This window comes from Monocercomonoides exilis (genome assembly GCF_001643675.1).
Source record: "Monocercomonoides exilis strain PA203 chromosome Unknown scaffold17-1647472, whole genome shotgun sequence".
Lineage (NCBI taxonomy): Eukaryota > Preaxostyla > Oxymonadida > Polymastigidae > Monocercomonoides > Monocercomonoides exilis.
In genome coordinates this window covers 679899-696489 of record NW_027150562.1, presented here as the reverse complement: position 1 = coordinate 696489, position 16591 = coordinate 679899, and the positions used below count along the sequence as shown (strand labels likewise).

The following is a 16591-nucleotide window of genomic DNA, read 5'->3' as shown; positions in this document are numbered from 1 at the left end:
ATAATTACGGAGACAAGTTCTCATTCCTCGAAATCGAAGAGGAGGTTCGTATAAAGGATGGAGATTATGTTAATCTGTCGGATATTTCGTAAAGAAGAAATCTTTTAAATTGTTATTCTGACATGTCCTCATCCATTGTTAATATCTGAAATTAGCATAAAACGGTGGATGATCATTAGGAACAATTTGAAACAACTGAACTTAAAGAAAAAAAAATGTGATTCTTTTGATTTCAAAAAATTTTTGAAATCAAAAAAATTCGAATTAACAATTTGTGGCGAATACTTTGTCATCAATCAAATGTTAATATTAAAATCTTCAATGTTTATTTCTGAATTTTTTTGCAATAAACATTTGAAAGACAAAAATATGAAAACATGAGACACTTTTTGAAAATTCTTTTGCAAATAACTGCGAATTGGGTGATTATTTTTGAAATCATAACATTTTTCGGGGTTCTTATTTTTTAAATATTGTTTGAATTTGGGAAGAGATTTTGTGTTCAAATGCAAAATTCATCACAACTGGTTTGATAGCAATATTTTTAAACACTGATAAAGAGGCTGATATCTTTTATTGGTCCTTTCATTTTTCAGTGTTCTTTTTTTAACATTCGAGGGAAATTTTCGAACCGAAAATTTTGATGGAAGAAATATGTTTTCAAAAATAATCGCCCAATTAGAAAACTGTACATACATAATATATATATATATATAATTTCAAAAACAATTGCACAGATTACAAAACACAAAGCAAAGAAAATAGGAAATTTTTTGTTTGGAAAAAAAAGACCGAGTTCAATCATAAACATAAGCTATGAATTTCAAAGCATAAATAAACAAAAATTTGATATGATTAATAAAAAATAAAAATTTCGTTGATGTTTGCAATTTTATATCAACTTTTTCAGCCCCATAACAATATTTTTCCACAATTATTTCTTTTCCATTTTTCGGAGTTCAAGGGATTTTCTGGAGCATATTTTATGATGAAACAAACACAAAAAATGATTTATCTTTCATTTTCACATGTCTGAATTGCGATTTAAAAGTTTGTTCTAGTTTTTGACATCAACAGAAAACAACTCATTTTTCGGCAGATGAAGCATAAATATTGTTGCACATATTTTGCCCTGCTAAATAATTTGTATCGTTACAGAATATCCACTTTTATTCCAAAATACTATGATATAAATGACTTAAAGGCACAATTTGAAAATATTTATACAATCTAGGTCATTCCAAGAGATACAAGAGAGAAATATTCATATTTAGAATAACTGTTTGTTTTTATTTTTTGTTCTTTTTTGTCAATTTTGTTTGCCTCAGAAATGCTGCATTTGGCCCGAAAATGCTAAAGAAATGATTGTTATGCCAGACTCGAATCTGAAGAGAAATCTGGATCCGCAGCTTCAACAACGGAAATACCAAAGAAAACGAATTTGAGGTTTGAGGTTTTCTTTTATCAAAACAATTTATTATATGCGCATTTTAGGAACGTTTTATTCAATCATCAGAAAAATGGATTATTTAGATTATTAATCACAGATACTTTCACATCCTTATCCGATTATTCAAAGCTGTGAATAATATTACGATGCAATATGGGAAATGGAAATATGGAAAACATTACTTTGGTAAGAACAGTTTCCATGAGCGAGCAATCCACAAATCTTCTCTTATTCATCAAAAAACAATTGTCAATTCCAAATGAAGACAAGAAAAGGCTGAATTGAGGCATTTTTGAAGGAACAGGAAAATATCTGAAAAGACAAAATTTCATTGGAATACTTGTCAAGAATGACTGAAGTTTGATTGATTCAAAAACAAACTAGACAAAAGAAAAACAAAGAAAATGAAAATTCTGATTGAAAACATTGAATGCCTCAAAGAAGAAGAAATTCTGAAAAACAGTAGATATGAAATAGAAGAGTGCGAAACGAGGATCATTCGAAGGAACAATTGAAGAAAAATCAGAAAAGAGAAAAAACAGAGGATAATAAATTAAAAATCAATTTCTCTTTCTACAAAAATGGAAAAAAGGAATTTTCATTGAAAAAATTGCAAAAAAATATAGGTTTGGAGACGCGATGAAGAGTTGATGTAAATTTTACTGAATGAGGCAAAAGCAATAATGTGCAGCTTTGGAGCATTCAGAATTATTTCTTGGTGTGGAAATTTTCATTTTCATCTTTTTTGATATTTTTATATCTTTATTTGTATTTTCAGGAGTCTTTGAAATCAAGCAAAGAAACATGGAAATATCAGATAAAACCAACAATTTTTCGAAAAAGGAGATAAGAATTTGAAACATTTCATTCAAACGGATTATACGAGGAAAGATGAGATTCAAAAATTTAAAAGAAAAAAGAAGGAAATCAATTGAAGATGGCAGTTTCTTGGAATTAATATTAAAATCGAATGATTCAGAAAAATGGAAATAAAAGCGGAGAATTGGATTTAGAAAATGGAAATGGTGCAGGAAATAATGTTTTTTGATGTTTGGTAAGTAAATGGGATATCATCAAAAATATGGGATCATGAACCCATAATCATCATTGAAACAATGTTTCTTTCTGTTTTTATTGTGTGTTTGTCCTCAGTAATTTGTGGCAAAGATGGAAATGATAGATTGAGAAATGAATATGATGCTTTCCATGTTCGTAGAATGGAGAAGAGTGGTATTTTGGAGAGGAGAAGCGTTGTTCAAATGTTCTGCGAAATACACAACTCGTCAGTTGAATTGAAGGGGATGTTGCTTGAAAAGCCAGATAATTGTGTGATGATTGAAATAAGAGCAGGATCATTGCTGAAGGTTGAGGGGAGCGTGTTTGTGAGAAACAATGAGTTGAATGGACATTATGTGAGGAATGGAGGGACATGCTGGCTGACAAACACAACTTTGGGAGTTGGGAATGGCCATGAATGTGGAATGATGTGGGGTATAGTGAAGATGGATGGGGGTGATTTGCCGAAGTTGTTTGTGAGAAACAGTGAGTTTGAGGATGTTGTGTTTTGTGGGAGTGGAAGTTTTCTAAGAGATGGCTCAGGAAGTTTTGAAGGAATCCAAAACTGTGCATTTGCGAATATCACAAGGAAATTTAGTGAAACAGATACAATACAAACTGGAAAAGAGAGGATGATGAAGATGAGTTCAATGGAAGATTGCGATGTTGAAAGATCAGTGAATGTGCTTGAGGGAGGGATAGTGAGTGGAACAGAAGGATCTGATTCATTTTCATGCAACAATTGCACACTTGTTCAGAATGAAAGAGTGGATCAGAAAGTGAGGAATGCAAACAGGGTTGAAACTTCCAAGACACAGAAATTTACGAATGCTGAATGGATTGAATGCTCTGCTATATGTGGAGGAGCACTATATGTGCATGACAATTCAAGTGCAACTCTAATTGTTGAGAATTCATCGTTTGTGAAATGCAATGCAACATCCACAAGAGGAGGGGGAATATATGCTTTGAATATTGCAGAATGCACTGTGAAACATTCCACATTTGTTGAGTGTTATTGTGTCTCTTCCACAGATTATGGAGGTGCTGGAGCAGAAATTGAAGGAATGACAGTTCAAGTATTTGTTGAAAACTGTTTGTTCAAAGATGGATGGTCCAGAAATGATGGTGGAGGACTTGATATTTTAAGATCAAAAACAACAAAAATGAAAGATTGCATATTGAATTGTTTTTTCCAAAATTGTAGTGGACATAATGCATCGAGTACGGGTGGAGGATGTTTTAATAATTGGAATACAATTGATAAAGTTGTTTTGAGAAACTGTTTTTTTCAAGGGTGCTATTCAGATCTTTATGGTGGAGCTGTATGCATTAAAACAAATGGATATAACGGAAATCTTTTGTGGTTTTGCTTTTTTCACGGAAATACAGCGCCATATGGCAATGACATTTTCATTCTCGACAACAACACAGACTCACAGGCTATTTTCTGCTATTCCACAGGATCAAATGGAAATAGATATTATGCAGATGGGGATAAAAGTGAATGGCTGCCTAACGAAGGAGGAAGAAACAGATTTGTGGCTTCAACTCAAAATCAGACAAATGCGAAGGACACATTCAGCTGCGGATTGAATGAAAGCTATGCATGCTCGACAATCAGCCATTGTCTTTCCCAAATGATTGTGGGGTTTGTGGAGGAAATTAAGGTGTTGAGTGGAACAGTTGTGGAAGGCAAAGGTATTGATGTTGGTGAGAAAACAATATCTGTGAATGCGGTTTCATTTCCAGGCACAGCTATTGAAACAATATTTGAATCAAATGGATTGAGTCTGTTTTGTGTTGGAACAGGGAAATTGGCTGTGAGTGATCTGTCTGTTATTCACAATTCATCATTTGAAAACAACAGACAATGCAGATTATTTGAGGTTCAGGGAAGTGGGTTGATGGATGTGAAGCGAATGAATATTTCAATGGATGCAGCTCATTCAGAAGAGAGAAGCATTCAGAACTCACTTGTGAAACTGGAAGGAGGAGAGTTGAAGATGTTTGATGTGAGATGGGGCCGAACATTCAGCACCACAAGTGTGATATCTTTTTCACAAGGGTCAACTGCTTTGCTGTCTCTGGATAACTGTATGTTCAGCAACATTGTGAGAACAACAGCCGGATCATCTCTGATGAGTATGTGTGAAGGGCCACATTCAATAACTTTTGAAGGATGCACGGTTGATGGATGTGGAAGTGAAGACTGTGATTTTGGAGGGGGTATGATGGTTGAAGTGGGAAGCGGGGGTTCATTGAATGTGAAAGGAGGAATTGCGAAGAACTGTCATGCGTCAACCACACAAGGCAGAGGAGGAGGGATTGGGCTGAAAGTGAGGGATATTAGTACAGACTTTCTGATTTCATCAGCATTTGAAGGAAACAGGGCCAAATGGGGAAGCGACATTTTTGTTGATTCAATTGATTTGGAATCAACAGCAAGAAGTGGAAAGATCTTTTCATTGACAGTCTCGAATTCCACGATAAACAAAATTCGAGGATTTGACAATGGATATGACTCAATTCCAATTCCACTTTGTGTATATCTGATTCCTATGTCAGATGAGATTTACGTGAGCAACGCTGATTCATTTGATCATTCTCATTGTGGGCTTGCTGAGTTTCCCTGTCTGACTCTTAAGCATTGTTTGACAAGGCAAATAAGTGAAAAGAAGATTGTTGTCGATGGGATGATTGAACTGAAAAATGAGCTGACATTTGGCTCCTTCCAACACACAATCAGGGGGAAAGATGGAAACAGCGGATGGAATATAAGTGATGATCTAGATGGAACTGGTGATAGCATGATAACAGTCAGTGCAAATGCGAATATGGGCTCACTGATTTTCTCTATTCCTTCTGTTCTTCCAAACCACGAAGCGTTTTTCAGTTCTTCCTCACAATTATTTACTGTAAATAGCTGCTCACTAAGTTTTCAAGACTCCCAGTCAGCGTTATCTTATGTGTTTTTATCTGTATCAGCAGGTGATGTGTCTGTTACATCTTTTGTTGTATTATCCTTGATAATTGGGAACTGTCCGCTGATTAATCTTGATGGAAGAAATGCTGCTGGCACATTCACCTCCATGAGTGTTGAGGATATGAGTTCGACAGCTAATAGTGTTTTGTTTGGAGTGACTAATGGAGCATCTTTTTCGATAAGAGATTCAACACTTTCAGTGAAATCATCAACAGGGTCAATTCGAGTGATTTCAACAAATTCATCCAAGATGCTGAAACTCACAAACAGTTCAATGAGTGGATTCAGAGGGAACGGAGAAAATGGAGGAGCAGCAATATGCACAATTGGGAGAGAATGCTCTCTGGAAATAGTTGGAGGGATGATGTCAGGTTGTGAGAGCAATGGGGGAAATGGAGGAGGGTTGTGGGTCGAGTTGGAAGAAGGGTCGACATTCACCGTGGGAAACATGACGAACTCTGATCAAGCAAATCAAGTTACTTCAAATGATGAAAGCAATTTCTTCAGACTCACAAATTGCAAAGCAATACAAAGTACAGATGGAACGTACGGATATGGTGGAGGGATTTATCTTCATTTGGATGATGGAGCTCGTTCATTCATTTTGAAGGATGTTTCATTTTCTGAATGTGATGCGAGAGAGGGGAAAGAAATATTCATTAATGCTCATGAACTCACAAGTGTGATTGATAGGAGAACAATTGGATTTGAGGTTGATTTGAATAACTTCACAAAATTGAATGGATTTGAGAGATCAACATTGAACGAGATATTTGCTATTCCGCTGGTGATGTATTTGTGGAATAACTTTTCCGCTCCAGCATATGTTGGAGGAGCATCAAGTCATGATTTTTCGATGTGTGGGTTTGTGTCATTTCCATGCACCACGATAACGAAGGCATCATGTATCCACTTTGAAGGGAAGAAAAAGGATGTTACAATTCTCGATCCATTTGTCTTTGAGGAAGAATTGAACTTGACTGAAAATGAATGGGGCATTGTATCAAAAGAGAATAAAACGAAGTGCGATATTTATGATCAGAAAGATGGTCCGCAAAGTGGATTGATTGAAAGCTCGGTTTCAGTGTCTGTGACTGGAGTTATATTTTCCTCGAAGAAATCGCTCACCTTTCATGAAAGTGTGTTTGAGTGTCTTTCAGGGAAGCTCACACTGAATGGATGTGGGATGGAAGGAGGCACTGAGCCTATTTCGACAGTGTTTGTGAAGGCTGTTGGAGGGGTTGTGGAAGTGGTCGAGCTTGCAACAATGAATATGAAAAAAGGAGATTTATCGGTATTCGTTGTTGAAGGGAATGCTGAAAGTGTACCTTCGATGAATATGACGAATAGCGATTTTGGAGAAATTACATTTGGTGATGGATGTGTTGTTAAGTGTCACAACGGAAATATTGAAGAGATATCTGGATGCACATTTTCATCGATCACTCGTTCGAAGGGAAGTGGAGGATGCGTCAGCATTACGAACAATGAGGATGATAATGATGAAAGAGATTTCAAAGTGGAAATAGATGACTGCACATTTGAAGGGTGTGCTATTTCTGGAGAGGAGGGAACTGAGATTGGAGGAGGTGCTCTTTTTTATGAAGCATCTTCGAAAACGAATCTGTTGATTAGTTTATGTAAGTTTTATTGTTGCACAGCACCATATGAAGAGGGAAGTGTTGGATATGGAGGAGGAATAATGCTGAAGATACTGAAAGAAGAAGAAGCAGCATTTGTGATATCCTCACCTGTTTTTTCATCTTATAAGCCAAACAATGCGAAAAATGGGAAGGATCTGTTCATTTTGTCTCCGTCGCTTGCCAGCAGCGTAAAGAATGAAACACTTCCATTCGTGAAAGATATGCTTGAATCTCTAATCGAAGATTCGATGAAAGGGTACGACGGGGAAAACAAGGAGTGTTCAATCCCATTGATCAATTTCTGGAAAGAGATTGGGTCGATTGTGCATATTGCGCGGGAAGGAAACAATGTGGTTGTGTGTGGGTTTCCAAATCTTCCGTGTGAGTCTGTTGATTATGGGCTGAATCGAGGTAGTAATTCATTTCTTGAGCTAATGACGATTCAAGGTGTTTGTGATGCGAGGAGTGAAATGAATGTGAGTGGGATGAGGCTGGAAGGAACAAATATGGAATCAGACAAAATCCAATTTGCTCAAACACTTGAAGGGGATGAGGATGCTGCTGTTGAATGCAAAGGAGTTGTTCTATTCAATGAAGTGGGGATTCTAATCCCCAGCCACTTTGATAACGAAGCAAACATCCTCATTCATACAGGCACCGATGCAATCAAAACGAGCGTTGTGAGCTGTTCAATTCATTCACTTGATGATGCCGAAGGTGAATTGTCATTTGTGCTGATATCTGCTTCAAATGGAATTGTTGAGATTGAAAAGACAAAGATATCAGATTTAGTGTCGAGGCACGAAATTATTTGCATATCACCTGATTGTGTAGTGTCAATATTCGAAACCACATTTGTGGATATTGCATTGAATGGGAAAAGTGCAATTGCGATGAGAAAAATTGTGATTTCTGGAGTTGGGAATGAAAATTCAGAAGAAATATGGAATATTCAATATGAGCAATGCACATTTGCAAATGTGAAGCACAGTGTTGTTAATTACCCTTCATTGCTTTGCTGTGATATGCCGAATGAAGTGAGATTGAAAATGGAGAATTCGTCGATAAACGACTGCGGATCGACAAATTCGAATGAAGGAGGAGGAGTGTTTTTCCTTCTCAATGAGAGGGGAAGATTGGAAGTGAATTACACGCATGTGACAGACTGCTTCTGTTCGAACAACGGGAGAGGCGGAGGATTGTTTTTAAAAACACTGAGTGTTGCAAAGAAGTCTTTGCCATTTGTGCTGTCGAACATCACATTCAAGGAGAATGTTGCATCGAAAGGGAGAGATGTGTTTGTGAAGTGCACAGACCTTGACTCGCAGATAAGTGAATCACAGTTCCTGATAAATTTTGGAGATCCGTTTGTGAGGGATCTGGCGATATGGGGGTGCACATCAGATGATTATGGGGATGAAGAGGATCTGTTGGGAATGGTGTATGTGTTCAGGAGCGAATTCATATTTGTATCTTCGATTGTGTGGAACAACAGCAATAGCAAGAATTGTGGGGAAATGAAGGGTGCATGCTCATCGCTGGATATTGGTGTGAGCCACGTTATTCCTTCAGATTATTCACAGTTGTATATCTGGAATGAAACAACACTAGCTGGCTCATGCTCTGCTCAAAGGGTGACCATCAAGTCAATGGAATCGAATAGGAATGCCGAGATAAAAGTGAATGAAATCGATTTTGCTGATGAAGGAGCTGTGACAACTTCAGAGTCTGTTCGACTTGAGAAGGTGTCATTTGTTTTCGATGAAATGGAAAATATTGTCTGTTCGTGCTTGATACATCAGCTGAATGGATCTCTCATTCTCGAATCTGTTTCATTCCTGTCAGAGAGCAGGTCATTGGAGAACTCACAAACGCTTTTTGACTTTTCGCTGCTGATTGTTGAAAATGGATTGCTTGAGGCGGAAAAGTGCAGTGTCTGGCATTTGGGATTCTCAAAGCCAGTGTTCCAGATATTTAATTTAGAAAGAGCAACATTTGAAGACCTGACTATTTGTAAAGTCCGAAGCACAAGCTCAGTGATTGAATGTGGAAAGAGTGAGAAAGTGATTATTTCAAAGTTTATAGCCACAAATATCACTTTGCCAAATGACAGTCTGATCTCGTTCGAAGGAAGCCTTCCAACTTTGTTTGTTTCATTATCGCAATCATCAATCTCAAACATCAGCAGATCAACCAGTGGATCTTGCATTGTTTGTACAACTCAACACATGACTAACTTTGAGATGTGCAACTGTTCTTTTCATGAGTGTTCATCAAAGTCATCAAAGGGTAGCCAAGTGGCAATTGCTTTGACTGAGAATGTTTTGATGGATTCGTGTAAATTTGAGGGAAACCTGATTGATAATATCGAAGAAATGAACGACATTGCAGATGAGATCTGTCAGTGGAATGGTTCAATTGTTGATTTCTTGAATAGTTCCGTGATGATGAAAGATACAACAATCTCGAATTCACCAGAAGGTGGAATAACAATGAGTGGAGGGGCATTGACCGTTAATGATGGAAAATTTGAGAACAATAATCCATTTATTGAAGGATATCCATCACTGAGAAGAAACATTATATGTTCTGATTCAGGAACATTGAATGTGCTGAGTTTGAAAGGAGGAGATGGATTGGAAAGAAACACGTCTCTTTGGATGTTGAATGATGGGTGCAGTTTTGAAGGAATTGCTTCCGAAAGAGATTCATCATTCTTTATTCCTAAATTGGAGAGTGTGGAAGGAAAAGAAGAAACTGGTAGAATGAAGCTGACATTCAAAGGGATGATTCTTATTCCATGCAACTTGTCATTCTCAGTTGTGAAGAGAAATGGAGAAGAGAAAGAGATTGAAACACATGATTTTGACGCAAATGGATTCTTATCGGAAAGAGAAGCAGAAGTAAGTGTGGGAAAAGATTTTATCAGCAGTTGTGGAGATGAAATAGAGGTGAGTGTGTATATTTTGTTTGGGAATGCAGAATCTCCTTCCTCAACAAATCCATTCATTCTGAAGAATGCGAGCGAAACAAAGGGAAATGGAAATGAAAGGATTGTTGAAGGAGGAAAAGAACAAAAATCATGGGCTTTTATAATTGCCATCATATTTGTTATTTTGTTCTTGATAGTTCTTGTTGTGTCTGTTGTTTTGGCAGTTCGATGGAGAAAACAAAAGAGAAGAACAGAGGAATTGGAAATCATTGTGGAAGACACAGTGAGGAAGGATCCGAAGTTGATTGAGATGACAACGATGGAGATGTCTCCCGAGGAGCAATGGCGAAGGGCGGAGAGAGAGGCAGAAAGGAAGAATGAAGAGAGGATCAAGAACAGAGTGTATGCGAAAAGCTTGGAACATTCGGAGTCATCAGAACATTTGCTGAGTGAATGTGACTCCACTGAATATATATTGGGCAGAGACTCAGACAAGATCCCAGAATGGGCACTGGAGAAAGTTGAAGAAGAAGACACAAGAAAGCGAACTCCTTCGCCATCTATCTCATCCACTTCAACAACAGACACTTCAGATACAGATTCAACATTTGTTCGATCGGAGAGTCTTTGCCCAACAACTTCATCCATGTCGAATCTAGTGGATGCAATGGCCTGTTCATCGCCACATGAAAAGCTGATTGTGGATCTGAGGGATTCGCTGTTCATGCTGCTTCATGGAAGGAATGCCAAGAAGGAGATGGCAATAGGAACTTTGGAGGAGAGGGAGCAGACAGCTGCTCAAATCCTGTTCTGGGTAGCCAACCTCGCCCTCCACTCCTTTGACGAAATGGAAAACCCACTTTCTTCTCTTGCCAATCTGAGTCCTCTCATTGTACTGTTCTCCGAACACATGGTCATCTGCGTTGCGATGCACTCTGACTGTTCATCAGATTCAGATTCTTCATCTATTTCGTCAGCCTCAACGATAATCACATCTTCATCTGATTGCTCGACTGTGAATAAGAATAACAGAAATTTGCCTCCTTCATCTGCCTTTGAAGATGAGGAAAACGACAGGAAAGAGTGCATGAGGTGGAAGGCGCCTGAACTGATGAATGGAACAAAGAAGCAAGCAACAAAGAAGACGGTTGTGTTTTCGATAGGAATGATGCTGTGGGAATGTCTGACGCTTGATATCCCATTTGGGGAGTATGAGGCTGAGGCAGCTGGGCAAAAGATTGTGAACGGCGAAAGGCCAAACATCAGCTCAATTGGAACAACGTATTTGCAACTTCTGAAAAGCAGCCTTGCCACGCAGGCAAATACTCGCCCAACACTTGTTGAAATCAAGCGAAATTTTTTTAGTCAAGCCCCAGCTGGCGCAGCTCAGTTGACAATGTCAGATGCTATTGATTTGCAGTACTATATTGATAGCAAAGAATGCAATTATGAGACGAACTGCTCGCTCGAAGTTAGCTTTTAAGAAATTTCCCCAAAAAACAACGAATAAATTGCGAAAAAAGGAACCAACAAAAGCTCAGAAAGCAAAGCAAATGAATTGCAACGAATAAAAGAAGGTTGAAGAATGAGACGAGTTGGATATAAACTGATATTTATCGATTTTTCTTTTTATTTTGATTCATCTTTTTGATTTTCAGTGGAGTTAGAAATGGCATGACAAGTTGCATTTGTTTATGCGATTCAAACAATATGATTGAGTTTGAGTTGACAAAGAAATGCATTTGAGTTTTATCAGTTTTTCATGATGTTCTTTCTCTGGTATTCAGAGAAACAGATGAGAGATCCTTAAATAAGCAGTTGATATATTTTTTGAGACTTTTGAATAAATAGAACAACTGATTCGTTTTGAAATTATGCTTTTGTTCGCTTTTTGATAAAAAAAATTACTTTTATTATATTTTGAAAAATAAATATTTCTTCATATGGTGATTTCCGTACTTTGGTTTTTTGTGCAATCATGTTTCGAACATAGAAAATCGCTTTATTCAGAAAATGAGCAATTTCTGTTGTACAGATGAAAAACCAATAAATCACAATGCATTCATCATGATTTTTATTTCGTTCTTTAAAAAAAAATATCTTGTTTCATTAATGTTATGAACATTTTGAACCAATTAATGTTTCACAGAAAAAATTGAATAGGGTCATATTTTTATTAGTACACATTTTTTTTATTAGTACCCAAATTTTTCGAAATGAAAAATTCTAAAAAAAATTCAAAAAAATACAAAACTCGAATTCAATTTGCGTATGACTTTTCTTTTTCCCTTTCCTCTTTCAATTTCATCAGATGATTCTTTCTCAATGTCGTTCTCATCTTGAAGTATTTTGAATTTTCTTTTCAGCTTTTTTGTGAAATTCATTGTTTCATCATTTTCTTCATCCGAAATGTTTTCTTTTTCATTTTCCATTTCGCTTTTCTTACTCAAATAATCATCCCACTCATTTAGCGCCTTTTCTTCTGTTATTTCTTTGCCGTAGAAGTCAAATCGATTTTTATGTGAAGGAAGAGGATAAGTCGATGATTGAGGAAGCTTCATCAGAACTGGCCCAGACGAGTCTTTCAGCACTCCGTTGCATTTGAATGCCCTCTTGATGACAGAAGGTGATGGTGCCGAATGAATTGATTGTTGTAGAACTTCAACAAGAGCTGTTCTTTTCGCTGCTGAAGACGACGACGAAGGTGCTTCTTTCTGTGAACTCAGCTCTGATTTGAGAACGGCAAATACGCCTCGGTCCAGTGGCTAGCAAATGTATGTGCTGTGAGGGACGAATGTCACAACATCAACATTTTCTTTTTTAAACTCTCGCCAGATTGTTGGATCTGCTCGAGAAATGTGGGAGTCGATTAGAAGCAAGCAGTGCGATTCGTCGAGTGACATGTGTTGCCTTCTTTCTTTAATTGAAGGGAGAAAAATTGTAAGTGCATACTTCCTAAACGTTAAGGATTCCATCCATCCGCATTTGTTCGGCCAAATTTCAAGATTTGAAGACTGAGGAGGCTTCAAGTCATCAGGAAGTTTGAGACTCGGCCACAGAATAACTGAAGGAAGTGATTGACCATCAGCAGCAACCGCTGCAATCAGTGTAGAATTCGCCATTCGAGCCGCAGATTTTGCGAAACCGGGTTTTGCATTTGCCGGATGAACAACATTCCGATTGGAGCTATCGGGAACCCTGAGTGAAGACTCGTCCACATTGAAAATCAGTGCGTTGTTGTAACTGTTGTTCTGATGTAATCCGTTGAGCATATCATACCAGGGCTTTAGAACTTGTTGGCATGATACCGCGAGCCTGTTTGCATCAACAATTTTCGGCTTTGATGCCTTCAGCTCTGGATGTCGTTTGATGAAATCGTAGGCAACTGACTCAGAAACTTTAACATCTGGCCTGTTTTCTGGTTTCAAATCATTAACAACGTTTTCAATCTAATTAATATTAATTAATACATTTCAAAGGATATTTATGCAAACCAGTTCACGCATTTTCTTGATGGTTAAGCTTGCTCCAGACAGTGATTCTATTTTTATTTCGTCCAGTGCTGTTTGCTCTTTTTCGCCAATGACCACAGCAGGTCTTACAATTTTAGAAACTAGTCTGCCTTGCCGAACAGCCTTCACCGCACGCTTTATTCGAATTTTGCCGAATTTTTTGTTGTTATATGCATCCACCATACGCTCAGCTCCATCGTTAACAATATGCGCCATTCGCTCCAGTGGATTCCGAAATTACCGATATTTGAATGATAGCATCGCCTCACGCAGCTTCAGCTGACCCGCAGTAGATTTCCTCGCAACTTTCTTTTTCATTTTTTATTTTTTGGGTTATGATCATTAAGCCAATTTATTTATTTTATTATTATAAATTTCAATTTTCATTGAAATTTAATTTTTTGAACATTAAATGCGTATTTTTTTGAATTTAATTCATTTGAAAAAACCTGTAACTGATGGAATTTCAACGGGAGGCTCCCCCCCCCCATTTCATCCCCATAAGAAACAGGTTATGCATTTAAATATATTTATTCTGTTGCTAATATTTTTCTTATATACCAAAAATACTATTAATAAATCGAAATGTGGGTGGCTGAATAATTGATTTTATAAAAATAGGATCGAATAAAAAAAATCGGATCATATAAAAATATGACCCTATTTAGGTTTTTGAAAGAAATTAATCTCCAGAAATTCTTTTTAAACAAAAAAAAATAAATTATTACAAAAAAATTTTAACTTTTTCTTGTTTCGAAATAATTTTTTCTTATTATCAAACATCGTTTTAGAAGTCTTGAGCTATTTCCTCAATTTTAGAGATGGGATGAAATTTTTTGCTTTAAGAAATTTGTTCCACACAATCTTTTAAAAGATTTTCCTCAACTTTTTAATATTAATTTATTTTATTTTGCATGGGAATGTTAGAATTGCAAGTATTCGATACAGAATTGGATGGAACAAATCATCTATTTTTTCATAAATGCAAGAATTCTGACCCAGATTTCATATTGTATCTAATACACTATTTAACATTTTAGACAAAATTGCATTCAAAAAAATTTAATTGTGAACATTTCATTGATATTGACATTTACCAGACAATGAACGAAAGAAATATGAAGAAATAACGAAATCAAAGCTTTTAGTCAAAATAAAATAACTTTGCAATTTGAGTAGTGAAAGAGTGCATTGTTGCTTGACAGCAATTAACATCATCCACTTAAAACCATCCAAAACTAAAGATAAGCAATTCAGAAACCTCTATAAAGATATAAAAAATTAACACTAAAATTATCGAAGAGAAAAATCAAAAGTCAAGCAATAAGCTTGTGAGAAGTAGTGTTCTACAGTCCACTTTCGTCTTCGTCCTCTTCATTTCCAGCTTCTGGTGTTGCCATTCCCCCAGTCACGCTCGATGGAGCATCAGTCGAAGCTCCATATCCAGAATCGTATTGTTCTTCATCCTTCTCAACAGACGTAGGAGCAAAGCTTGTCAGCGGGTTGCTTTTTGGTGTAAACACCTTCAAACTCTTTGCCAGTCGGCTAATATCCAATGGAAGAAAGGCAATGTACTGCTGCTTCAAAACAGCGTCCAGAGAGTCTTGATCTCCCATTTGAATGGCTGATATAAGCTTGGAGGCAATATCGCAATCATTTGAAAATTCAAATCCTTCCATGCTGTTGAAGGAAGAAAGGTAAAATTCATAGAATTTGAGAAACAATATTTGAAAAATATAGAAAAATATATTCACAATGATCATTGGCAATGTGAAACAAAAAAATTGCTAAGTTTGAAAAAATAATCAAAAATAAAAACCTCATGTATTGGCTCAGCGTTTGATTTGCTCCATCAAGGTCTTTGTTTGCAAGATGGATGATAACCATCGTCAATATCATCTTTGTTTCATTTTAATAATTCATACCAATCGCAAAATTAAGAAATGTAAACATTGAAAAATTAAGAAGAAGAAGAAGAAATGCCGAATTAACAACACTTTGTAAAAAGCAAAAAAGCAAACTTTGTTTTGTGTATCTGGGCGCTTCAGCTTTTGCGCATTTTCAATTCGACGGGGAATTTCTTTCAGAGCAAGATCCCAACTTTAAAAGATGATTAGTCCAAATAATGAAAACAAATGGTAAGAATGAATAATTAAAAATAATTCCATTTTAATACAAGCAAAGCTATAATTAACACACTTCTTCGCTTTTGCCATTGCCACAAGATAATATTGAAAAGTATCTTCAAAAAAGTGCAGATTGTCTTCATCCTTTTAAAAAACATTAAACACATATAATACGATGAAGTTACTAAGGAAAGAAACACAATATATATACGTGATAAATCTCTAGTGCAAGTGTAAATAACTCAAAGGATTTTTCTGGATTTGACTCTGTTATATGACTTCATAAAGATCAATGAGTTTCATGAAACAAGTGTCAAAAGCATACATAGCTGCGTTTTTAAGTGCTTCTCCAGCACGGTTTGCATTTCCAGCAATCCTAAGCATTTCTTGACACTAAATAAAATTAGAATTTAAGAATTTCAAAAAGAAAAAACAAACTTTTTGAAGTAGTTGTATTGCTTCATCGTATCTTCCTTGATTTATTCTTATATTCCCTGCACTTTCATAAAGTTTTCCAGCTCCATTTGCACTTCAAGACATTAATCACTGAAAATAAAAAATGAAAAAATAAAAATACTTGTCTCCAAGAGCAAAAAATTCAGCAGCTTGAATCATTGCAGTTGCGCTTGCATCATCATCGCCTGCAAGTCTCAACATTTTTGAACCTTCTTCAACTTTCTTTGCTGCAGAACAGTAATCCGGATGCCGATTAAAAAAACCTTTTGTTCCCCTTCATATTCATAAATCAATAAATTGATACAAAATATCATGCACAATACATTTTTACTCCCTCTTTAATCGCTGCTTCTGCTTTCTTCTTCATTCCAGCCGCATCAACAGAAATCTTTGACATTTTTTCTTTTTATGTTGGGCTTGAGTTATTCTC

At 36.4% G+C, this 16591-nt stretch overlaps 3 protein-coding genes across 3 annotated transcripts; 1 reads left to right on the top strand and 2 right to left on the bottom strand.

Annotated features, from left to right (window-relative positions):
* Positions 1 to 2402: 2402 nt before the first annotated feature.
* On the top strand, positions 2403 to 11550 carry MONOS_565 (uncharacterized protein; the record flags this gene model as incomplete). The annotated part of the gene is made up of 2 exons (XM_067875818.1): positions 2403 to 3601; positions 3899 to 11550. The coding sequence occupies exons 1-2, from the start codon at positions 2566 to 2568 to the stop codon at positions 11548 to 11550; spliced, it is 8688 nt and encodes a 2895-aa protein (XP_067729205.1). The 5' UTR covers positions 2403 to 2565.
* A 754-nt stretch (positions 11551 to 12304) lies between these two features.
* MONOS_566 (uncharacterized protein) lies at positions 12305 to 13795 on the bottom strand (the record flags this gene model as incomplete). The annotated part of the gene is made up of 3 exons (XM_067875828.1): positions 12305 to 12832; positions 12878 to 13516; positions 13562 to 13795. 3 exons carry the CDS (start codon positions 13793 to 13795, stop codon positions 12305 to 12307), a joined length of 1401 nt encoding a protein of 466 aa, XP_067729204.1.
* Positions 13796 to 14569: 774 nt separating this feature from the next.
* On the bottom strand, positions 14570 to 16563 carry MONOS_567 (putative gamma-soluble NSF attachment protein). Its single transcript, XM_067875839.1, has 9 exons — positions 16485 to 16563; positions 16283 to 16435; positions 16144 to 16234; positions 16031 to 16098; positions 15917 to 15983; positions 15779 to 15849; positions 15601 to 15679; positions 15399 to 15478; positions 14570 to 15259 (listed from the first exon to the last, which is right to left on the bottom strand). Exons 1-9 carry the CDS (start codon positions 16556 to 16558, stop codon positions 14926 to 14928), a joined length of 1017 nt encoding a protein of 338 aa, XP_067729203.1. The 5' UTR covers positions 16559 to 16563; the 3' UTR covers positions 14570 to 14925.
* Between the last annotated feature and the right edge of the window lie 28 nt (positions 16564 to 16591).

Bases quoted from the DNA above. Each gene is read 5' to 3' on its own strand.
- MONOS_567 (XM_067875839.1), bottom strand. From the start codon at position 16,558: ATGTCAAAGATTTCTGTTGATGCGGCTGGAATGAAGAAGAAAGCAGAA. The intron at 16,436-16,484 runs GTATTGTGCATG...ATGAATATGAAG, and splicing joins ATTAAAGAGGGAGTAAAAAT to GGGAACAAAAGGTTTTTTTA. The intron at 15,680-15,778 runs GTGTGTTAATTA...CATCTTTTAAAG, and splicing joins GCAATGGCAAAAGCGAAGAA to TTGGGATCTTGCTCTGAAAG.